Source organism: Berkeleyomyces rouxiae, assembly GCF_048999995.1.
Source record: "Berkeleyomyces rouxiae strain 22BRR77 chromosome Unknown BrBRR77_ptg000002l, whole genome shotgun sequence".
Lineage (NCBI taxonomy): Eukaryota > Fungi > Ascomycota > Sordariomycetes > Microascales > Ceratocystidaceae > Berkeleyomyces > Berkeleyomyces rouxiae.
In genome coordinates this window covers 5030899-5055081 of record NW_027396492.1, presented here as the reverse complement: position 1 = coordinate 5055081, position 24183 = coordinate 5030899, and the positions used below count along the sequence as shown (strand labels likewise).

General features: G+C 54.0%; 5 protein-coding genes across 5 annotated transcripts; 2 read left to right on the top strand and 3 right to left on the bottom strand.

The window, feature by feature from the left end:
* Positions 1 to 67: 67 nt before the first annotated feature.
* BROUX77_002978 (uncharacterized protein) lies at positions 68 to 2586 on the bottom strand (the record flags this gene model as incomplete). Its single annotated transcript, XM_073747578.1, has 2 exons — positions 68 to 2037; positions 2106 to 2586. The coding sequence occupies 2 exons, from the start codon at positions 2584 to 2586 to the stop codon at positions 68 to 70; spliced, it is 2451 nt and encodes an 816-aa protein (XP_073608060.1).
* A 1190-nt stretch (positions 2587 to 3776) lies between these two features.
* BROUX77_002977 (uncharacterized protein) lies at positions 3777 to 8436 on the bottom strand (the record flags this gene model as incomplete). Its single annotated transcript, XM_073747576.1, has 2 exons — positions 3777 to 4248; positions 4334 to 8436. The coding sequence occupies 2 exons, from the start codon at positions 8434 to 8436 to the stop codon at positions 3777 to 3779; spliced, it is 4575 nt and encodes a 1524-aa protein (XP_073608059.1).
* Positions 8437 to 11166: 2730 nt separating this feature from the next.
* BROUX77_002976 (uncharacterized protein) lies at positions 11167 to 12411 on the top strand (the record flags this gene model as incomplete). The annotated part of the gene is made up of 2 exons (XM_073747575.1): positions 11167 to 11469; positions 11536 to 12411. 2 exons carry the CDS (start codon positions 11167 to 11169, stop codon positions 12409 to 12411), a joined length of 1179 nt encoding a protein of 392 aa, XP_073608058.1.
* A 2967-nt stretch (positions 12412 to 15378) lies between these two features.
* On the top strand, positions 15379 to 16647 carry BROUX77_002975 (uncharacterized protein; the record flags this gene model as incomplete). The annotated part of the gene is made up of 3 exons (XM_073747574.1): positions 15379 to 15686; positions 15740 to 15924; positions 15989 to 16647. The coding sequence occupies 3 exons, from the start codon at positions 15379 to 15381 to the stop codon at positions 16645 to 16647; spliced, it is 1152 nt and encodes a 383-aa protein (XP_073608057.1).
* Positions 16648 to 19083: 2436 nt separating this feature from the next.
* BROUX77_002974 (uncharacterized protein) lies at positions 19084 to 20357 on the bottom strand (the record flags this gene model as incomplete). Its single annotated transcript, XM_073747573.1, has 2 exons — positions 19084 to 19736; positions 20324 to 20357. 2 exons carry the CDS (start codon positions 20355 to 20357, stop codon positions 19084 to 19086), a joined length of 687 nt encoding a protein of 228 aa, XP_073608056.1.
* Positions 20358 to 24183: the final 3826 nt, after the last annotated feature.

The window sequence follows — 24183 nt, the reverse complement described above, 5'->3', positions numbered from 1 at the left end:
ATATTAGAGTATATTCATTGGTATATATTTGTACATGAAGGCGATGCTGCTACAGCAAATGCAGTAATTATTGACTTTTGGGCACATACGTGGCTAGGCGTTGTATCTCTTCGTCCTCCAGGCCAAGCTGGCCCAAACGCCCCGCAAGCAGGGCGTTCTGATTGCGCAGTCGAGCGACTTGCTGTTTCAGAGTGTCCATCTGGGCCTGAGCCTGGTCTCGCTCGTACTTGAGCATGCGTGGATCCTCTCTCACAAGAGTCGGTGCCGCAGCCGCCGTTGAAATCGACGCCGCCGAACCAAGGGCACCAGCCACGGAGCGCGGGACGCTATCGGAACCCGACGCCTTGCCCGACTGGGCGGTGCCGGCCGGCGCCGTGCCGTAGTTTTCGCCGTCTTTGCGGAGGCTGCCGTCGCTGCTGCTGGCGCCGCGCTGGGGCGAGGCGTCCTTTTGCGCCTTTGCCGCCGCGCGGCGCGCCATGCGCGCCTCGTGCTTTTCCTCGTGGTGGCGCGTGCGCACGCCCTGCTTCATCTCGCGTTCCTCGCGCTTCTCGGCGGCGCGCCGCTCCTTGGCCTCCTGCTTGCGCTGGCGCTCGGCCTCCTTGCGCGCCGCCTTGCTCTTGGACGGCGTGCGGTGGAGGAGCCGGTCGGCGAGGCTGCGGTGCTCCTTTTTGCTAGGCGTGGCGGAAGACTTAGAGCCGAGGCGCGGCCGCGATTGTGAGCCTGATGAAGATGTGCGTGAGGCCATGGACGATGTGGAGGCGTTGGACGCAGAGGCGGCGTATTGTCGCTCAGGCGCGAGTGAGGAGTCGAGTTGCGTCGAGGATGCGGACGGCGTGGTGGCGCGGCGTGGTCGCCGCTGGCTGGGGCTTTGCTGTAGACTGGCGGGGTATTTATGGGCGGAATGGCGGCGCATGTGTAAGAGCAAGTGATGGTGGCGGTCTTTGGTCTGCGGCGAGGCCGGCTCGCGACTGGCAGGGCTGGTGGGGCTGGCGGCGGCGGCGTTGCGGAAGGCATGGTGATGGTGGGCGTGGGCGACAACGGCGGCGATTTCCTCGGTGGACGCCATCCATTCGGCAGAGAGGCGGGGCGGCGTTGAAGCGCCGTCGCCGCCGTGCATCTTCATCATGGGGAAGGTTTGAGAGGCGCGGTGCGGCTGGAACGAGGGCGAGAGGAAGCCGTTGGGCGCACTGGCTGCAGCGGCCTCGTCGGTAGAGCGGCGGCCGGGTGTGTTGAGGTGGCGCGATGGTGGGTAGCGCGGCGAGGGCGGGAAGCGTGGGGACGGCGGGGCGTGGCTAGTGTGCTCGGGCTCGGAAAGCGCCGAAATGAAGCTGGCGTTGTCGTCGTCGCTGTCGCTGTCGTACAGGCAGTGGTCGTTGGCTAGGCTAGAGCCGAGGCCTATTCCAGAGGTGGGCACGGGGCTGTCGAGGGTATCCGCAATGCTGCGCATGGAGCGGATGGAATGGCGGGGGCTGCCGAGCGGAGAGCCCAAGTGCGAGTGATGGTGATGGTGATGGCCAGGCTGGTTCTGCGGGTGCAATGAGTGCACGGCATGTCTGGAGTCGTGCTCAGCAGCGGCTACTCCCGTTGACGCCGAACTGGCTGATTCCGGTGTTTCCGCGGCGTGCGGTTTTGTATCCGTCTTCTCGTAGGCCGTCAGATCGGCAGCCTCCATCCACTGATAGAACTTGAGCGCATCGCCGCAGATGGCGCTGGGCGTGCCGCGCTCAATCATGAAGCGCGGGACATTGCCGCCAGGGTTGCTGCGCGTGACCATGGCCCACTCGACAGCGACCTGGCCGTCGGCGGCGGGGATCTCGCGGATCATCTCGACGCTCTCGTAGAAGCCGCGGATGGTGCCATGCACGGGCGGGCTGTCCGGGTGCTCGCACGGCTTGGACACCACCACCAGCTCGCGCAGCGGGCGGGTGCTGGCGTCCTCGGCGGCGGCCGGCGGGATGCTCGACTCGCACGTCATGACCATGGCGACAAAATCGCGCGGTGCCGTGGGCCCGGGGAACTGGGCGCCCATGCGCAGGACTGGCAGCAGACAGGCGGGTTAGCCGGGCGGTGGGCGGGTGGGCGAGGCGAGCCAGGAGAGTACGTACCTTGCACGTGGCAGCTGTCGGTGGCCATGTCTTCCAGGCGCTCCTGGGCGCTGAGGCCACGCACGGGGTGGCCGGTGCGCAGGGCCTCGGGGAACTCGGCGGCAAAAGCATGCTTCCAGCGATCAAACGGCAGGGCGGTGTGCACGCTGCGGCGGCCGAACCAGGTGCCCTTGTTGTCGGCGGCCGGCAGGCGGTAGACGTCGATGGCGAGCGGGTCGTCTTTGCCGCCGGCGCCCTTGACCTCCTTCCACTCGCGGCGCAGGCCCTCGACCATCAGCTGCACGTGGTTCTCGAGCGGGCGGTGGTCCGGGCGGAGCGGCGCCTGCGACGACGGCGGAGCGGCGGACGACGGCAGCGAGGCGATGATGGAGCGGCCATGGAAGAGGATGTCGTCGAGCAGGTCGGTGAAGTCGGGTGATTGAAGAGAGATGTCGTCCCATTCAATGGGCTCCAGGATGCGAAACATTGCCTGCGAAGGCATGGTGGGCGAGATTCTAGGGGGAAGAGGACGAAGAGAATAAGTCTTGGGTTGCGATGAGAGCCCAACCTGGTCAAGGGCTCAGCCAGGTATAAATTGCCAGCGAACAAACACCCAGAGCCGAACGATTTGAACAACGAAACGCCAGGGGGGAAACAGGCGACAAAATTAATCAAGCCAAAAATAACACCCAAAAAAAGGGAACTCGCGATATGGGATGAAACCGGGTGGTTAGACAGGGTTCGCCGGATTTAAGGCAAGCAAACTACTCCAGCCAGCAGACCTCACGAACAACGATGGATGTCTAGCTAGTTGACATAAGGTTCAAGACACGCATTGGGAGGAAAAGCAAAAGCAGGGGGCACAAGGGAACACGACAAGACGTCGCCATGAATGGCAAAACATAAAGACCCGAGCCCCCCGCCCATCAGCCCGCTCTCTCTCGCCCATTGCGGACAACTATCTGCTTACTATTTTCTCTTCCTACGCCTTCTTCGCCTCGGCCTCAGCTCTCTGGTCCAGCAAAGCAGACCAACAATGTATGCAGCCAAAGAAAGCAAAAGAAAAAACCCAGGCCCTCGACTAGCCCAACCCGTCATAGTCTGCCCGCATTTTTGGTGCCTAGCACAGCCCAGAACTCCCGCAAGAAGAGAACGACCAGGGGCGAGGGGGCGGGGGCCAGTCAATGCTGGCGCCCATCAAGAAACGACCAAGCACGTCTCCTCCGACCAGGGCCTCCATGCTCTGGCTCTTTGGCTGGGTGCCTGGTCCTCCCTCACTCACCGGCAGTTTGGCAGCAGAAAGCCCGGGATAGCAGAAATAGGAGTCTATCCCCTGCTCAGACACGTGCCAAGCCAACGGTTGCTTTGGCTAGTTTGGAAGGGGGGCCCCTGGGCTTGGCTGGCTATATACACAAATGTCAGCCTAGACGCACAAGGCCTGAGACAATTTGAAAATTAACCCTTGGTTCGGCGGCCTTCTTTTCCTCACCGCTGTCTCGCTGCTAACCCGAGCCACCGACTACGCGCCGATTCTCGCCCGTCCGCCTGCTAGTTAAACCACAGCCTACAGCTCCAGCCGCGGCCTGTCGCATGTCACAGTTCGCGTGCACTATAACAAATGCGTGCTATGCATAATCATGACGATTACAGTGATTACTCTACCTGCAAGCCCAAAGGCGCCACCAGCCTCTCCTACGCATCCTGCTCGCCCGCTAGCGCCCGAGCATCCGCTCTACAGCTGCCGCAGTAGTCCTCGTACCAAAGGCCCAGCGCCGCGCGCCGCTCGTCGAGTCTGTCGGGCTTGGACGCCGCGGGCTGTCCGGGCGCGCCATCTCCGGACCCAGAATCCGCTGTCGCCGCCGTAGCTGCTGTGTCAGACACGTCGAGCGCATAGCGCAGCTGTGCGCACCGCTGGTTCTCGTCTGCCACCCACGCCTCCCACTCAGCCATTTCCATCTCGCGCTCGATGCGATTGACCACGCGCATGGCCACGAGCAGGTCGTGTCGGTAAGCGCCGAGGCGCTGGCGCGTGCGGTGGATGCGCCGCGACGTTTGCTGCGAGTGCGGCGTCGTGAGCAGCAGCGAGTGCGGGCCTGCGCCGGTCGTGGAGTCGAGTAGCGCATCAGGGTCGCTGGCGTTGACGACAGCCTGGAACGAGGCGTAGCTAGAGAACGGGATAGGAAAAACGTTAGATGGTAGATATTAAAACAAAAAAGAGAGCGTAGGATTGCATGCCGGAAAAAACTTACCACTCGGACTCGCGGTGCCACAGCGGCCCGCTGCCACTCCCCACGGCCGCGCCCAGGTCCTCCCAGCGCACGGCGCGGCTCATGACCACGTTCGGGCCAACGCCAATGCGCTGCATGAAGCGCGCCGCACGCCGCTCCGTCCACCACGACGACGTCTCTTTGCCCGTCATCAGCACATTGAGAAGCACACTAGCTACCAACAGGCCCAGCAGCACGCGGTGGGCCGAGAGCACGCGGAACAGCGACTGCATCACGGCAAATACAGACATCAGCACTGACGTGACGATGCTTTCAGCAAACGAAAAGACTGTGTCAAAGGCCATTTTCGTCAGCGTGCGGTGCCGGACGGACGGGGCCTTGCTGGTGTTGTTGTTGCCAGTGCCGCCGGCAACCCGCACGCCGCCATTGTTGCTGCTGCCTTTGCTCTGGCCGCCGCCCGAGCCTTGTGTACCGGTCGCCGAAGTGCTGGCCATGCTGCCCTTAGCAGACGAGACGGTGACGTCGGCGGCGCTGGCGTCATGCGCATACATGACGGTTTGCGTGATGCCGCCAATGTGGCCATAGACCTGAATGGCCTTTTTGGTACGGCTGTGGGCGCCCAGCTTATGGATCTGTTCCGTTACCGCATCTGCCATTGCCTCCACGACTGCGGCGGCATCGTCCATGGCTTGCTTATCGACCATGCGCTTGCCCAGCGGCGGTGCCGTGCTGGCCCAGTCGGTGCGTGTGTAAAAGGTCATTTTGCAGCGGCTCTTGGCCTCGTGTGTGATGACCATCTTGGTCACTACGCGCAGGTGGCTCGAAAAGGGGAGATGCCACGCCGTGCTAACGTGAGACACGACATATGTAGAATGATCTGTAAACATATCGATGGTCTGGTAGTCAATAATGTCCTCGATGCGGCTGCGGCCAAGCATATCCATCGTGTCGGCGCGATACTTGAACTCCCGGCGCATCCGCCCGCCTTCCTCGGATAGAGTCCATGGCCGCTGCTCAATGTTGCTAGCCTGGCGTTGGTTGTATAATCGGGCAAATATGTAGCTTCGGTCGCCAAAAACAACATGGAAGCACGCCTTGGCACCAATGTCAAAGTGCCGCTCGCACACCTTCTTCTTCATGTCGTTCGGCTCGTATCCAGTTGGGCCCCGTGGCAGCAGCCGTCCAGTTGTGTTTCCACGGCTCCGTGTCGTTGTAGACAGGCCAGTCGACCGGCGCGACCCCATCATAACGCGGCTGATTCCAGGACTGAGCGGAGGCCCCGCGCGGCCGATGTGAGGCGAGTGTGGCTGTCGCTCGTGAGCCTGCTTCTCAGCCCGGGCAACCACAGCTGGTGGCAAGGCCAACGTAATAGGCGCGAGCGGCGGCTGTTCTACCTCTTCCCAACTACCAACACTAAGACTTCCGTTGGGGCTATCGGGCATACGAGAGTCGTGACCCCGCTCCATGTCTATAAAGGTTCCAGTAATGTCCTGGATATCCATGGGCTCCTCGGCCTGGAGATTATCCATAAGCACGTTAAGCCGGGCCTGGAGAAGCGGTAGGTTTTCTAAAAAGGTTGTAATAGTGATGCGCGAAAGACCAGTATCACTACTAGGCTTGGCCTTTTCTTTGGCATTAGTATCGTGTGACGGGCAATTCGTCAGGTGCAAAAACAGGTAGTCGCAGTCTTTTCCGGGCGCGGAAGTAATCTCGCTGACAAGATCCAAACTCAGCGAAAAGGCCACCAGCAGGCCCATGCGATGGCCATAAAAGTGCAAGCTGTCAGGTGTCACAAATACACGACCGGTGGCTGTAAGCTTCGTTTCTCCAGCATCGGAACCCGCGCTGGCGCCCCGTGTACTTGACCAAGCTCCACGGAAGACCAGCACTAGCTTCTCACTCATTGGCACACTAGGAAATAGAAGCCGGAACGAGGCATTCTGGGCCTTGAGCTCAGGCGGGTATCCGGGGGGGAATATTTCTTGCAATTGCGACGGCAGGCCCAACAAATGTTGTGGCTTTGGCTTCTGGGGCTTCAAGTCCAGTTTTTCACTTATCAGCGTAGGCTGTATCATATCGGCACTCATAGTCTTTCTATGACTAGCGCCTGAAGGGAGCGTAGTTGTCACATGCTTGCCCTCGGATGCAGCCAAGGCTAAAGCCCGTTCTTCTTCTTTCTTATAATCAAGTTGCCCATCGGCATAGAAACTACTCCAAGCATTCGAACCCCAGAAGTTGGCGAGCAGGAAAGCGGGCAACTGATGTGGTACTCCCATGGCCACACTCCGATCTGTGGCTGCTTGAACGGCAGCACGCGTCATGTTAGTGCCAAGGGGTGGGCGGGGCGGCGTTAGTGGCGCAAGGCTTCCCGGCGGCATGTCAATTTGACCCATGGCAGCGGCTGCGGCTGCAGCAACAAATCCCTTGTTATTTGAAGGAGTACCAATGGGAATGCCAGAAATCAAACTTGCAATGCCGCCAGCAGGGCCGTGCCCGGCCGATTGTGGCGGATCCATGGCGTGGAAGGTGTTTTTGCGGTGTAGATCGCGACGCGACATGATGCGGGTGCTGGAGTGGTGGTCTTCGGTGTCTCGGCCGATGGCAGCAGTGAAGGAGCGTCGCGGGGCCTGGCTCCCATACATGTCAATACTAGCACGCGAGGTCAGCGCAGGCTCGATGCTAGGGACAGCTAGGGCTGAATCGTCGAGGGCCAGGGCGGTCGCAGTAGCGGCGTCAATGTTCCTCGTCGAGAACTCTGGAGCGCTCGGTGGCTTGATGGAAAAGGCCGGGTCGCTACCTGTGCGCATGGGGATGGAATCCTTGCTAGTGCTTGCCTCAAGCGCATGCTTTTTCGCGGCCTCAAAGACGTGCAACCACTCGCTGAGCTGTTGCTGGGTTTCGGCCTGCAGTACCAGAGTTGAGATCTTGGTCTTGACCTCGAAGCAGAAGCGGCGTTCTTCGCTCAGAGCTGGCTTCGCACTGCATAACAACACACCGACTTCGTCGTCTTGGAAGACGCCCTGGGCATTGTGCTGGAGAGACCCAAACACGCCATCCCGGCAGTAGAACCACCGCCTCACCCACTGCGGGCGGGCCGGCTTGCCCAGAACTGACTTGAGAAACAGCCAGCCCTGGCGCTCTATGATGGTCGACATGGCAGTCGCTGAATCCGTCGAGGGCTTCCCAGTCTGGATGCCTGACATTGGGCCTCGTGAGCCTAGGAACGGGACAGTAGATGCGCTGTATGCCTCCAACTCGCGCGACGGTCGGTACACCATAATGGCAGCGTCGCCAATCTCACGGCAGATGGTGGCGAGCTCGCGCTTGAATGTGGGCTCGGCGGCCTCCATTTCCTTAGACCAGCCGCGGATACGATCCAGATCCTCGGTCCACAGCTCAGAATTACGGGTTATCTCCCGCGACAGCTTGACTTCTCTGGCCAAATCGAAGCACTGGCGCACCATGAGCTTGTCGAGGGAAGCGCGGGCCTGTGGACCCAGGACACAAAAGTCCATGCAGGCCTTGAGATAGGCCTTGCGAGTCTCGTGGACAGCAAAGGCCTCTTCGCGCAGAAACGATGGCTCCTTGGTCTTGTTTTGTGAAGCATAACGCGCAAGGGCCTGGTCAAAGGCCTTTTGTGTCGTTTCCAAGGCTCGCCGCGCATCCTTGAAGGCTTTGAGGTCGCCGTTGATGTACTGGCGCACAGGGTCGACCATGGTGGCGTTCATCTTGCGCATCATGCTAAGAACTTGCATCCACCAGTCGCGCGAGGCATCGCTCACACGCTTGAGAGCAAGCAGTGTGTAGTCCTGGTCCATCATGCTCTCGGCAATGGCCATGGGTGGTGTGAGCTTGTTGAGATATAGATTTATAGAGTCTTCCAGCGACAGGATTTCCTGTGTAAGCTTACCGGCCGTTCTCGTTGCAATGTCGAGCCATCGCTCCACAGCTTCAATCTGGTCCGAGTAGTACGCAGCGGATGCGCGGAATGTCGGGGAGTCTAGGCCGGCTTCGGTCAGGGTGACGGGGATCGGCCGGCCGCGCGCCGTGGAGTCGCAATTGTGTGGAAACGGAGTGATGGGCATTCCGGGCGTCGGTAGCGCTTTGGCGACTGGAGCTGCCATTAGATTATGGGGCGATATAGAGAGAGTGCGAGGGCACTTGAAGTTGTCGAACTGTTGGGTGGGATGTCAAACAGAGATTGGTAAGCCGAATCAAAGGGGGGTGATGGTAGGCGATGGGAGAGCGGTTGTAGGAAGAAACAAGGCGATGGAGAGAGGGCTGGGGGGCGGGTTTTGCAGGTCGCCGGAGCACAAGAGAGCAGAGGCGGGAGGCTCGGAAATAAAGCGAGCGGCAGAGGCGGAAGTCCAGGTCAACGACCGAAGTTGGAGTGGTGGAGGGCCGGATGCCTATTAGGGGGTTGTCTCCCTGTCCTTTCAGCGATTGTCCCAATCTGTACAAGTATTAGAGAGCACTCACAGCATGGACCCTAAAGCCAACAATAACTTCTGGCCCCTAATGCAGTCGAAGCTGTTGGCAGCTGGCGTTAGCGACGGATCTTGTTTGGGAGGGCTCAGCAGCATCCGGCCCGGAGCTGCACTCACAGTGGGGATGCGGATCAGAATTCGCGGGTCCTTCGATAGAGACAGCGGCGCAAGATGAACACTGGCGAGCGTCTTTGTAGAATTCTTTGCGTATGCGATTGAAATGGCCGCCGTTCATGTTCTATTTGCTCGTGGGTTGAAATTGAAAAGCTACGGGCTGACTGGAAGCTTAGGGAAAAAGGTGGGGAGCTGTCCTGTTATGGCCAATCAGAGGACTGGTAACTGACAGGGGCTAGAATATAATTCCGAGTAAGGCTGACCCTTTCATCGGTAACCCTAGCCATAATAGTTTAGTGGTTAGAATACGTCGTTGTGGTCTTCAGTCATCAGCTGTTCTACGATCCGACGTGACCCATGTTCGATTCATGGTTATGGCACATTTGTTTTTGGGTCATTTGCGGTGGTGAGTTTTTTTTTTTCTTTCGTCTCTTCTCGAAATCCAAAACTCTGCTTGGTTTTTTTTTTTAAAAAAAAACTCTCGTCGAAAAATTTCAACTCAACTTTTCTTTCGTACGTGCGGAATGGCCACGGCCTCAGCCATCCGCAGCGACAAGAAACGAGGAGCGTCTGTGCCAACATAAGCTTGTTCTTATTGTGATTTCAGTGTTATGTCAATACACGGCCATATTATTCAGGGCACTCCACCCATCAGCTAAGAGGCATACGGCCCGGAAATGACGACTCGCTCTTTCGTGCAATTCTGCTGACGAGTGCTCTGGGCTGGTGTCAGTTATATACAGACAGGATGACATCAGGCTCAGAGCCCGGACGGGGCCACCCTCGGCCAGCTGCCAAAGATTGGACGGAAAAGCAAGTAGTGGTGCTACCTTGATCTTGTTTGGCGTCCTGCAAATCCCCACTGATGTAGCATCCTGCCTCGTGACTGCGGCGTGGTGCAACGGGCTGGCCAGGCTGGTGGCGGCAGACGGACCGGAAGCAAACTCGGCCGCTGCTGGCGCATGTTTTTTTTTTTTTTTTTGGGTGGGCCGGGTGGAGAGACGGTATTGTTCTATTGGAAGGAGATGCCCTCATCGGGAAGTATGGGCGAAAGCTAGAGACATGCGCTAGAAGCTTGCGGAGGGGTTCAATGGTAGCGCACACGTGGTAAGACGTTGTGACGGTAGTTACACGAAGCACATGTGTGTGTAGAAGTATCGACAGAGGTTGAAGTAAAGTAGAAATGCACGGGAAGGGAATAGGAGCCATGTGGCCGGTTACATTGGCTGGCAGACAGCATCGGAGCCAACCGTGCCAACCAAGGAAGCCTGGGAGATTGCAGCTGAGACAGTTCGTGCCAGTTCCAGTCCCACGGCTGAAAAATGAAGAATATGGACCACCGCGAGGGGGACATTGTACCAGATACCAGAGGCTTATGGGGGCTGGGTACATGTGTTGGTATACTTGTACACACAAGTAGCTATGCGCATGTACGTATGTGCATTATATCTGGACGCATAGTTGTCTGTCGCCCCGGCTAAACCCTTCCACCTCCTTTTCTCCCTGCTTAAAGCCTTCTAGCCGGCGACATGATGAAGCCTCATCAAACTATCACCGCTTTAGCCTGGCTCTAGCGTCTTTTCATTTTCTTTAGCGCCTTTGGTAGTCTAGCCTCGTCATCTCAGCGGCAGCCGCCCCAAATGAACGACCGGGCCTGGTCCCAGGACGCCGGGCCTTCAGGTTTTTGGGTGTTAGTGAGCCACTGCGTCACATCATCCTCGACTTGACACAAGACCCTTTTCTCTGGCCTGCTGATCCTGCATTCTCGCCCAGATACGCACAGCAAGCCAAGCCCAGGCCTCTCCACTGCACTCCACTCCACTCGCAGCACAAGCAAGCTTTGGAGCTGGCTGCATTGACCTCTTGTTCAACCTCTCCCTGTCAATGCCTGTGCCACTTGTTGACAGCCCGTCCGTTCTTTTTCATTTCCTTTTTTTTCTTCCGATTTTATCTCGGGCGTTCTTCCTCTCATGGAAGCGCGTTGTTGGCCAGGGAGAGGCGTTGCTTGAAAAAAAAAAAAAGGCCGGCCATAACCAGTACTACTATAACTATATATAAGAGTGATCGGCGTCCCATCTTTCCCTTTTACCTTTTGTCCTCCACCAACCCTCACGTGTCCTTCCTGGTCTTTTGTTACATTGTGACTGCCCCGGTTCTTCTTCTCCCTTGAGGGTTCCTTTAAGAAACGAACGAACAGTCCTTTGGTCACTCATTTACCTCCTCGTCCTCCTCGGCTTCCCTCCCATCTTCACTATGGTTTCTCTCCGGGCTGTTCTCACGGCTGTGCTGCCTCTATCTCTGGCCGCCAGCGCCACTTGCACATCTGTCATCTCCAACACTGTGCTCGCTGGTATTGCTTCCAAGGCCAACGCTACCAATGAGTACGGCGAGATTGCCACCATCCGCACCTTCTTCTATGTCGGTGGCGGCTACGAGGTTGTGGGCAGCGGTCACCTCTTCACGAACCAGATGTACGTCGAGAAGCTGGTGCCCGTGCGTGGTGTGACTAAGTCGGTTCCTATTGTGCTGATCCACGGCCAGGCCCAGACCGGTACTGTAAGTAGCAACCGAGACGGAGCAGATCTCCACCCCCAGCTCATCCGCTAACCCTCGCCCCATTAGAACTGGCTGAACAAGCCCGACGGCTCCCGTGGCTGGGCTTCCAACTTTATCAGCCAGGGCTACGAGGTTTACATTGTCGACCAGACCTTCCGTGGCCGTTCGGCCTGGAGACCTCAGGCCGGCGCCACCGCACCCTCCACCTACTCTGCCGAGATCATCCAGCAGCGCTTTACTGCCGTCAAGGACTACATGCTGTGGCCCCAGGCCGTCAACCACACCCGCTGGCCCGGCTCCGGCGTCATGGGCGATAGCGTCTTTGACACCTTTTACAGCTCCAACGTCGAGTTCGTCAACAACGCCACCTACCAGCAGACTACCGTGCAGCAGGCCGGCGCTGCCCTGCTTGACAAGATTGGCAAGCCCGTTATCCTTGTCGGCCACTCGCAGGGCGGCATTATGCCCATCCTGATTGCCGACGCCCGTCCCGCCCTGACCAAGGGCCTGGTTCTGCTCGAGCCCACCGGCCCGACCTTCCGCGAGGGCGTCTTTTCCACTGCCTCTGCGCGCGCCTACGGCCTGACTGATATCCCGCTGACCTACAGTCCCGCCGTGACTAACCCTGCCACGGACCTGGTCAAGCAGGAGTTTCCCGCCAAGGGCGAAAACTACCTGTCCTGCCTTCTGCAGGCCGAGGGCTCGGTGCGCACGCTGCCCAACCTCGCGTCTAAGCCCATCCTGGTCATGACTTCTGAGGCGTCGTACCATGTGCCATACGACTATTGCGTGGTCAACTACCTCAAGCAAGCTGGGTGCAGCCGTGCTCAGGGCCTTGAGCTGGGTGACATTGGCATTTACGGCAATGCGCACATGTTTTTCATGGAGGACAACTCGCGCCAAATCCAGGCCGTCCTGGAAGGCTGGATCTCGCGCATTTAAGACCTGGATTTTGCATATATAAACCAGGGGCTAGCGAGGCATATGACTTTTGTTTCTTTTTTTCTTTCTTTTCTCATGTCATTATTCCGCATTTTTCCCTTCGATTCAACTATTTCTCAACCTTTGCTTCCCCTTCTTAATATTGTCGCTCTGGAAAAGCTTTTCCACTTGGTCTTCCCTGCAATTACACATGATGCCCCGTTACGATCTTCTTGGTTTATGATGGTCTGGATTGCAGACTTGTATAGAAAACATGCTGCCTTTTTTTTTTTTTTTGTTTGCTGGAACAAAACTGCTATGAGTTGTTGAAAATATGTGACATGCCAGTTCTTCGAACAAGTATTGAGTGACATGTGAGCGGGCAGAGCGGGTGAGATGAACAGCCAAGCCAGGACGCATTCAGCCATCCGCACGGGCACAGAGCTAATATTTATACTTGTCTCTCGCCCAAAGACTCCAACGATAAGGGGAAACTTGGCTCTGGCTCGGCCCGTCGATCTTGCCCATGTCTATCGCAACGCCGTCTTGGCACCCTTCCTCGTATTACAAAAGTTTCCGCCCATCCTTAACCCTCTTTTGGAATGCATTTTACCCACGAGTTGCCAACAGGACCTGCTAATGCTCTCGAGCCAGGATGGAGGCTAATCACGGACGAGTTATTAAGTGTCTCTCCTTTCTCTGTGCGTCGTTGTCTTTTTTGCCCTGGCCTCTTGCATGGAAGGAAGCATATGTGCTGGGTTGACTCCAAACTCATGCGCACATGAATACTAGTCACCAAAGCTCTACAGGTGCAATGTCACAGCAGGCGGGCCAAGGGGGAGGAGTCGATATGGAGTGGCGAGCGGGAGACCAGAGTAGAATGTTGTTGTTGGTTTGGCATGGACCGGGGCCAGAATGGTCGGGCCATTTGTGAGTTGCACCATGTCAGAGATGAGGTGAAGAGGAGGTTGATGTAGACAAGTAAATATTTCACCAAGTACTATGTTGCAAGCAGATAACTACAGCTAGTTACTCGCACAAGCATATGTTTAGGCTTTAAAGGGTCTTGGTCCCCGGAATGGAAAAAAAAAAAAAGCACTCGGAATCTTCGCTGGCCTATCGCTCTTTGCCACTCTTCCAGAATTCGGACTACAATTCCTAACCCGTCTCAAATACAAGCGCCAACAATTCTCTAACTAATCATGTCTAAGCTTCACGTTTGTATTTTCCGTATTTTTTTTGTTTGTCTCGAGGACCATCAGGTCGGACACCGGAAAAAAAAAAAAACACCACTCAAGGAGTCACCCCATTTCGGAAAGAGGGAGTGGAGGGAAGGATCGCACGATGGAAGGAGGAAGGAGCCAGACGTGGCCCGCTTTCGGGGGCTCTTCTTTTTTTTCTCTTTTTCTTTTCCGCTTCTTCCTTTGAGACACACATACTCTAGAGTTACATGGGCATCGTTAGCTCGCGTTGCGGCTGTCTGTGGTTTGCATTCTCGATTTGATTGCCTTGGTGCTTGTTTTTGCTCCTTCCATACCAAACTACGGCTGTCTGTGTGGTCTTTTTGTCATTGTCCGTCGAGTCCTCGAGTCCACTCTCGAGTCCAATCTCGAGTCCATCCTAAGCCAAATCAGGCCGGAGATTAAAAGTCCTTCATCGGCAGCCTGATCCAAAACAAGTTCGTTGGTTGTTCGCCATTAAGGAACCTCTGATTGGTGTGGCGCTCCTTGGTGTTCTCTTGGTCTTTATTTGTGACGGCGGGAACTGATGTGAAAGGTAACAGTTCCAGAGAATAAGATCTTGTGTAGCTGTGAAATTGACCCCTTGTATCAGCCACTTCGTCTTTGCACACACGTGCATCAAGTAGCACAGAACGCTCATGTTTCTGTACGTTTGTAGTTGTCAATTGTATTTATGTGCATACAAATCCGAAGAGTCCACCGCCCGTCCAGTTGCGTACAGAATTCTGTCTCACATGGTACATGATGATTGCCGTCTCCTGTATAAAAGAGCCAGCCAAGCGGTACATGTCACATCTCTACTACCGTAGAGTAGTATCTGTTACAACAGTCGCTAATAACTAACTACACCTGGTTAATTACTACTCAAGGAAACAAGGGTGTTCGCCTCCTCAAGTCTTCATATCCCATTGCTCCGCCGTTGGTGTTCTCTTCTCTCTCTCCCTTGAAGATGAAAAAGGGTTTTTTGACGGACAACACAAGCAAAAGAGAGGCCCTGACATGGCCTTGCGAGAGAGACAAGATCCAACGCAAACGAGAAAAAAAAGCATTGAATGTCTCCTATCAAACCCCCCACATCGTCTTAATATGTAAGCGTATACCTGCCCAGGTATCAACTACAAACCCCCCCCCCCCCCCCTTACCCGGATGTAGCAAGCCCGGTCAAAGAGTTGGCCTCGATTCCTCCCCGAGGCAAGGCAAAACGCAGCAATGCGCGAGCTGGTAAAGGGAACAACGACATCCTTCACGACCGTATACATCTAAGGCGGGCCCTGATGTCGCAGTGCTAAAATTCGAGCTTTCCCGCAAAGTAAGTAGGGTACCGCATGAGCTGTGCACTATTTCTTAGCTCGAGATCTGCACTGGTTCCCATCTGGTCTGTTCTCCTGTCGCCGTTTTGCTTAGTGTTGGGATCTATTTCTTCCTTTGCGCTCTTCACGTCAGATTCGTTGTACAACTAAGCCTGTACCTGTCTACTTGTATAATAGCCTGGTTCTTGGCGACTTCTTTGCGGCGACTCCCTCTTTCTTGTCTTCTTCTTTGTGTGCTTGGGTGGCGGGCTAGACCCGACTTGTTCTATACTTCAGTTCTCTCGGCGCTGTGCTTCTTAATCATCTTCTAGTCCAGTCTTTAATACTTAGCAGTGGCCTCGCCACCTGTCCCTTTCTTCTTTTTTTCTTCTTTTTCTTTTCTACACCTCACCACTACCCTTTAGTCGTCTTCTCGCCCTCGGGCCCTTCTATCCACCATGGCCGTTGACAAGCTGACTCTCGCTCTGCACTGGACCTTCACGTGGCTGACCGTGATCATCATCTCAACACGCCTCATCTGGCGTAAAGTGCTTCGCCAACCGTTCCTTCTGGGTGACTGGCTGTCTATGGCTGCGTTGCTTTGCGTGCTGACACGGCTCGGCCTAATCCACGTGGTGCTGATTTGGGGCACCAGCAACATACCTGCCGCCCTGCGGGCGAAACTCAACTTTACGTCTGGCGAGATCTACCGCCGTGAAATTGGCAGCAAGCTGTCACTAGTGAACCGCGTGTTCTACAACTCCTAGTATGTATACCAGCTATTCAAGAAGATCTTTCCGCCTACTAACGCTTGTACAGTCTTTGGCTACAGAAATGCGTGCTTCTTGATGTCTACCAACGCCTCCTCAACAACGTGTCGTGGAGGAACCCTGTCTTGATTGTCTATCTGTTCATCTTTTTCGGCACCTACACGGCCTGCCAGGTGACCACCTTCAGCGAATGTGCACCTGTAGAAAAGTACTGGCAGATTGTGCCATCGGCCGGTAAGTCTTACCTTATTGCTTCCTCCCCCACTCACATTTCCCACTAACATGTACCCATCTCTAGGCCCCTGCACGGCAGCCCAGGTCCAACTCATCGTCGTTGGCGTCACCAACATCGTCACCGACTTCATGCTACTCCTCCTGCCCATCCCGCTACTCATCGGCCTCCAAGCCAACACCCGTCTCAAAATGCAGCTCACCGTGCTCTTCACGCTGGGCATCTTCATCATCGCCATCACAGTCATCCGCCTGCCCATCAACTCGCTTAACCAAAGCATGCAGTCATCACGCACCACATGGGCCAGCACTGAGCTGTTCACCTCAGCAGTCGTCGTCAACGCGCCCACCCTCTATGGCTTTTGGAACAAGCGCCGCCAAGCTTCCAAGAACGCCTCGTCCAATCCCACCGGCGGCCGCTCAGGTCTCGACACCATCGGCGGCTCGTACTCGGCCGATCGTACGCGCCGTGGCGCGGCTCGCAGAACCGGATCGCATCTTGACTATAGAACAGAGATCGAGGGCGACGTCTACGATGAAAACTACGAGATGGGTGCCCGCCGGCCGCCGCTCGGGGGAATCATGCAGACCAAGGAGGTCCTGGTCTCTGAGCTGAGCGCGGTCGAGGCCAAGACGAAGGGCTACAATCACCTGGACGACGGGGCGTCAAGTCACTCAAGCCAAAAACACATTATACAAGACGACCCTCCAGTCAAGCAGTGGTGATATGACCGATGGTTAATGTCGACGTGGGAAGGGCTGGCAAAGTACGGCGTTACTTGTTGTTTTCTTTTTTTACTTCTTGATATCCTTTTTTATAGCAGCCTTTTTTATGATACCAGCAATTGCAAACAACATCTGCCTCGGTGACCAAATACTCTATCTCGAGATCTCGATAATCAAATGCCATGAACAAGGTGCCCTGTATCTCTTTATGCGGTACAGCGCTAACGGCCCTGTAACCTAGTTTTCTTCAGCGCCCTAAACCCCTGTATAATCCACTTACAGCCCTGGCTTCGCGCATATCTGCACATGTCTATTTCTCATCACTAGTTTTTTTTTTTTCCTATTCAGGCTCTCCTTTAATTGCCGAGCCGGCACCTCGAATTAGCTTGCAGACTTAGCAAAAGGAAACCAACAAAAAAATTCGTTGCGCCCACTTCATTACCAACAATCCGACTGTGACGAAGAGGAAAAGGAACCCCACAACAAGCGGCCCGATATGGTGTTATTTCTCAGGGGGGAGAAACACACAACCAGGCAGGTCAGGTCAGGTCACATCATGGGATCTCCTGTCTCCCTTGCCCCCTGCAGACAGCCTAGCATTGCGTCTTGTTGAGCTTGAAAGGCCTTCTTTTTATCATTCGGCTTTATATAATAGCCATGGTGGGGTCCACTTTGTATTAATGCGAGCTGAGCAAAATGGCTTACTGTCTCACAGTCTCAACGTCCCTCAGGGGCCGCCTTTTTTTCGACCAGGCAGAACTCGGACCAAGAATTGGTCGGGTCATGAGCTAAATAGAGCAAGGGCTACATGCGTAAACCAAGTCAATTCGCCCAGATAGACATAAGCTCAAGCACAACTGTCAGGCCAGTTTGGCAGCTGGCCAATGCGGCATCCGTGATACCTGGCGATAAAGTCCAATCAATTTGTCTACATATGGACTAATACGGGACTCCCCATTTTTACCCCTGATGTACCAACCCTTACACTCTGTCAGACGCCTCTAACCCTACCATTCGATACCTCGGTACCTTTGTTTGTAGCATCATGTGCGAAGCTTCCACTCCTCAATTCCTTCATCGTGAACCAGCTGTTCCTTCTACAAAATATATAGGTAATACTACTTGTTCTAGAGCCTGAAGGATATCGTGATGGCTTGAGAACAGTGTTTCATGTTAGAAATGAAGATGAGCGTCTTTCGAACCCAAAGGACCGTAGAGCTAAAGGATGAAGCTGGAGATTGGATGTAAAGGATAGCCCAAATAAAGCATTTAGCTTCGTTATATGGCGCGAATATCTTCAAGTAACTAGAGAAAGGTGAGTGCTACATGGATTTCAGACGGGAGGTAAGATTGACCTATGATACAGGTTTGAGAAAGCCGGTATCTGGTAGTCAGAGAGTAGCTGTGATGCTTATACACGTATCAAGGACCAACAGCCTCCAACACAAGGCATATAAGATCATGTAACATATCCAGCTGGTCGTCTTGCTTGATATTGTGTAAGTAACCATTACTATACATCACACTTCGAGGAGCGACCAAGCTCTGTAACAGGGCGCGCAGGTTGGTGCATCTACTGTCATCTACCCATGTCAAGGTAATATACATCACGAAATGCGACTTTTGACTTTATATCGTGCTATCTGGAGAAAGAGCGTATATGTTACTTGATACAACAATATAAAAGATCATATCTCCAGGTTACAACTCACTCGTTCTAGTCTGTGGACCGTTGGTGATACTCGGCAACACCCTCGATTTGACTTGACTTGATCTGACGCGACTACGCTACATGAGAAGCATTACATGGCACCCCGGCGGGGATATTAGCCACCACAGTTAGCTGTGAGAAATGATTCTCTGAAGTATTATCGGCTAACAGCACATGTCTATTTGATTTTGATTGTCTTGATTTGCCTGTCTACGCCTGAGGGATAACGAAGATGAGATCCTTTACCTACCTGTATACTCGCCGGGGAATCTCGACATACGACAGAAACCATACAAACAAAGGCAAACTGGAAACAGCCACCATTGCCCATGACCTATCAACAAAAGATAAATATGTCTTGATATTGTGATGATGATGAAAGTCTTTATTTACCTGTCTACTCGCGAGGGATTCTCGACATACGACAGGGGACTATTTCTAGTACCAGGAAAAATACATAACAGAAGCAAAAACCAAAACCTAAAACCATGCATACAGAAACCCCACAATACAAAGTATAATGACAGGAGGTCTCCCACCTGCCCAGCGCAGAGGCTGTCCTTCGTCCGCGTGGCCCCAAACAAGACCCAGAGTCCTGGCCTCACCGCCGATGTAGTGATAGAAATATTTGTGCAAAATAAGAAAAAAGAAAAGGGGGGTTGGCGGCGTATTCACGCCAGAGGGTTGGCAGCGCGGTTGCGCGAAAAAAGATTGGGCCCCAGAGGCTAAGCTGCCCCGGGCAGGGTCGGACCAGACGGTGGAGGGTCGGGCGGAGGGCGAACTGGGGAGTCCCCTTCCTGCGGGTCCGTTCCCGTTACCGCACGGCGGTGTGCTAGAAGCACCGGAGGACTCTTGGCCGCTTTAGATGCCAGCCAGATGGCTCCACTCTTGGTGGCTATGAGCTTCTGGAAGAAGCCCTTAGCCATCCGTTGAGGGTTGCGGGGGCAGGTCCAGATGTGCTCCGGGGTGGTCTCAGCGTCGCAGAGGGGGCAGGTTAGCACTGCGTTCAAGTGATTGAAACGGCGGTGGTAGTCTGCGTAGTCTCCGTGACCAGAAAGTGCTGTCAGGACAGCGCGGGCGAGCTTGCGCTCAGTGTCGTCAAGAAGGGTTTTCCAGGCCTTCTTAGGAGCCTCGAGAGGTCGGCTCAGGTGAGGTCTGTTGGCACAACCTTCATTCGACCACCAGGTGCGAAACTCGGTGGTGACGCGGGCGCGGAAATGGCTGCGGGCCCAGGAAAGGGACATTCCTACGGGCGTGTAGGCCCTCTCGGCGCCCATCTTGGCTTGTCGGTCCGCGAGCTCGTTGCCCCAGACGTCGGAGTGTCCCGGGACCCAAATCACTTCCACAGCGGGGGCACCATCTGGCCACGGTCTAGGACCTGGGTGGTCAGGGCTTTGGCCAATCCAGTCGGCGCAAATCGTTTGGGCCCTCCGGAGAAGCTCTTCGGAGGTTCCGGGCTTCGCGCCTCTTGATATTGTGTAACTATCGCCGATGAGTCCTCAAAACGAGGCCGAATTTAGTCACGTGGATATCATAACCCTAAGTAGACATGGGTTAAGCAAAAATGGGGTCTTGCCGTGGATCGAACACGGGACCTCTCGCAAACTTGGCTGTAGGGTTAACCCTAAGCGAGAATCATACCACTAGACCACAAGACCTCGTAAGTGCTTACATATCGAAGGAACCAGATAAATTCATTTATAATGCCTGTCCACAAACGGGGAATCATTTTTAGTGTCTTTTGATATCAATGATTTTGGTACACGTTGAACATAGTCAAGTCAAGTCAAGTGAAAATGTTTTTCAAGTAGATAGACGGTAAGCGAATAGTCCATTTGAGAAAAATTTTCTCTCCACCACCTTGCAGAAAGTGTAGAGCAGGGAAAAGGAAAGCAATGACGTCAACGTAAAGAAATGGTGGCTGGGACAATGACGTCGTTGTCGGCCAAGGTGGGGCTCACTTACCGCTGGACAGGCAAAGCTGCCAGAAGATGAGCATGTGATTGATGGTCGGGGATGGGAAGTGGGAGACCTCTGCTATAGCAGTATGTTTCGGCCGGCTGGTATTGGAGAAAATCGAGGGAGTGTGCATGAAAAAAAAGAGGCAGGCAACGCTTTTGATGGTGTAGGCGGGCGTAAAAGAGGTCGGAACTTTTTTTTTAATTATTTTTTACTCGTGATATGTCTTTCTCTCTGGCTGCCCCGCAGCTGGCCTTGTTTTTTTTGGGCCGGACACGCATGAGAGCCCTGTTTGTTTTTGTCAGGGCTACAGTTTTCTATTTTTTTTTTTTTAGAAAAAGTTATGCTCTGCTGTGACCAGGGCGGTCTTGCAATTCTGCTTAATCACCTGTCGGCGGGTTCGATCGGCTGTATCGGTACGTACATACACACATACATACATACGTAGTTACATATAGTTAACTATAGTTATGCGTGTATGTGGCATGTAGTATTTCTGCGGAAGAGAAGGGATAACGAGGTTGCTTTGCTCAGTGTTATTGGGATGCCTCCTGACCCTTTCCTTGCCTCCATTGTCATGATTGTGTCATCTTCTTCAGACAAGGCTTGTCAGACATACATCGATCTGCTTATCCAGATGCCCTGCGTGGTGATAGAATGTGGTTGCACGTGAACAGGCAAGGACGCACGCACGGTTTGGATGCACTATTGCTACTTGTCATGGTACAGATATACGGGTCCTCGGACAGCAGCTGCATAAAGCTCTGCAGCATCGTTGTAACCAGCGTCGTACAGCCCCGAGGCCGCCTCGTCTACTGGTGACGTTTCTCCTCGTCCCATAGCTGAAGCCTTGACTGTGCTACTTCGGGCACTGCTCCTAAAAGAAGGTTAGACCTCCGAAACAAGACTCATGAAGTCGGGAGACTATACAAGTACATAGGACAGGACCGCTTGAATAACAATGCAAAAAGGGGCCCATCTGCAACGTTGAATCACCAGCCAGGACGGACATTCTGCAAGTGCAAGTACGACATGCATTCAGGGCGCCATCTGAGATCTCGCGACACAGGACTGCGAATGCATCACATACATCGCTAGTATCCAATCTCTCCCCTGTCTTATTGTTCCAAACTTTATTTCCTACCTGAGAAACCAAAAAAGAAAAACAAACAATGAGAAGCTTGCGAGGACACGGCATCTAATCACGCCTTTTGTTCCCGGGCTGGTGGCAATGGCCGTTGAAAGCGCAACAATGGCCATTGATTGGTCTGTGGCCCTGGCCGTTTTGCTCATATAATACAAGCGAAACAGCGCTCCAGTTTTGCAGTGAGTATGGCAACCTCGCCAAGGGCTGCAACCTTGAATGAGAGTGGGATTTCGTGTTGTGATTGGCTCGTAGTGGCTCGCGGGTGAGAGGGATATACATTTGAGTTCCCCAGAGACAACAATGCTTTATCTTCTTGCTACTCTTTTCAACCACGTGCATGGGATCTGATGGCGAGCATATTCTGGCCAACCACATGATGTGCTCGTTTTCGTTCCGTTGATATCATATTGAACAGATAATGAAACCACTTCGTTGCCTGTCGGCGCTTGCCTAATATGCGTACACGCAGACAAAATGGCACTCCGTCTCGGCTCTCGAGTCTAGTCCGGTTGGGCGATCCTTTGGGATTGTTGGAGTCTAGAAAGACCGAGTCTCGGATGCTCCCATGAAAGAGCCCCCTCATCAAGCCCCTCTTCTTCCGGCTCGTTCGTTCTATAAGCCACCAGTGGTAAGTTAGAAAAATGTTGGTCTCGTCGTATGAAGACTTCACTTCGTGTTAGCATGTACGTCCATCCTTAACACAGCGAGGGGATGACTTCCGAGTGGCTAGCTGCACGGAGCTTGGACCACAGTTTAGAAGAGAAGAAGAAAAACTTTCAACAGGACGTATATATAGAGCAAGTTAATATGTCCAGATGCACATACATACACACACACATAGTAACAGGCGGGTGGCGAACACATCGACATCCGTCAGTGGAACGCTGTGATCAGGGGGCAGACCCCAACAAGGAGAAGAAGCAATAAAGAAGGAGAAAAGAAGAGCAATGATCAACAGGAGTCCTTTGTGATGGGCTAACTGTCAAGGCCGTAGTGACTGGCCATTCTGGCACAAGTGTCTGGCGTGGATTGGCTGGATATCTTAGTAGCGCCACCAGGAACCCCACGATATAAATCTGGACTACGATCTAGAACCCACACTAAGAACAACTAAAGATAGGTAACTGGGTAATCAGGCTAAAGAAAAAAAAGAAACATTCGTTGAAACAAAGACGGGATCATAAGCAACGATGCCCTGATAAGATAGAAGCGTGCCTTTGGCGGGTATGGAGCGAGGCTAGTAGGGAAGGGCGCTCTTGGGCTTGGCTGGGCTAGAGAATTTAATGGCGGCTACGGGGAGGTAAATGCTTAGCTAGAGGATTATATAGTTACCACCACCTAAAGCCATTGTTCTAGTCTATGGTGTTTGGGAACTCACACGTTCCCGGGCTTGTAGTCAAGCTGATGCAAGTTGGTTGTGGAGTGTGTGCCAAGCAAAAAAAAAAAGACTAACATGGATGGAACTTGATTCTGACAGGGAAACAAAACCGCTGACAATCCATCACCAAGCAAGCGATGAAAGATGAAACCCTGAAGGATAGTGTGAGCAAGTCGATGCTTTAGGGCCACGACTCCTTGTTCCACCATTCTGGGTCTCACAGAGAAGAACCACAAACGGCCTCCAAGTGCGCTGGCAGGGCCCTCGAGCCCCAAATCTCAGCGCACTAATACGGAGTGGCTTGACTAAAGGAGTGCATTTCAACAAGCAGGAGGGCGCTATAAGCGACATGCAGCTTTGTAGAGGAAGAGATAAAAGAATCGATGTATGTATGCAGGTTCTCCAGCAAAACTGTGCGTGAAGGAAGGCCCTCATGGATGATTATGTGACTCTTCAAAAATCCCAGAGAGGAAAAAACCCTGAGGAGAGAGAGGGAGCCTGTGGGGCTGTGTCTGCTGCAGCATGCAAGTGAAAAAAAAATAGTAAAATAAAAAAGCAAAGCAGGATAGTTGAGTGAGGGTTTCAAGATGAAGAAACCTGGATATCCTGGTGCTAATTCTCAATGTAAACCTTCTTCGAGAAGAGATGTTGACGGTGTTAGTGATGAATCTGGTAGTTGCGAGAATGGGATGGAAACAACCGCCCCGAGTCCCAGAATAGAACCACCGGACAAGGAAAGAGAGTGATAGATGGGGGGGAAGTTTCCTCTGGCGACAGCAAGACCCACTCTTTGTATACCCATTAGACCGGAAAGGGGAGAAGCTGGTCTTCATCACCAGTTTCGACGGCGAGAGAAGAATAAGCAGAAGAAGAGGAGATAAGCTGGATTGAGATCAGCAAAACGAGGAGACAAGGAGAGACTGAGAGGCCGCGACGAGAAGGCCGCAGCAGCTTCTGCTCTGCCGGCTCTCACGGCGTACGGCCCACGAAACGACCTACAGCACATCAGACGCTCAAACTCGAATCCCGAAGACGAATCAATCTGCATGCCCCGTGCGAGCCTCTCACCTGGTGAGCCCATGTCCGGGCTTTAGCACTTGTTCCTTTTGTCAAAGTCTGCCCTGTCTTGCTGTAGGTAACCTGCAGGCTGAAGGCTGAATTCAACACCGAAGGCATGGCTTGGGACTCCGGTGTTACTGCAAGCTATGAATAGACGAGTCTGCAGTATAGTATGTGCAGCTATTTTTTTTTTCGTGTATTTGTGGGTGTCTTCTAGATGCGTGCGCCAGTGCAGATTCCCTCCAGCCACGCAGGTCGTCCTCGCCCTCATCCTCGCCCTCA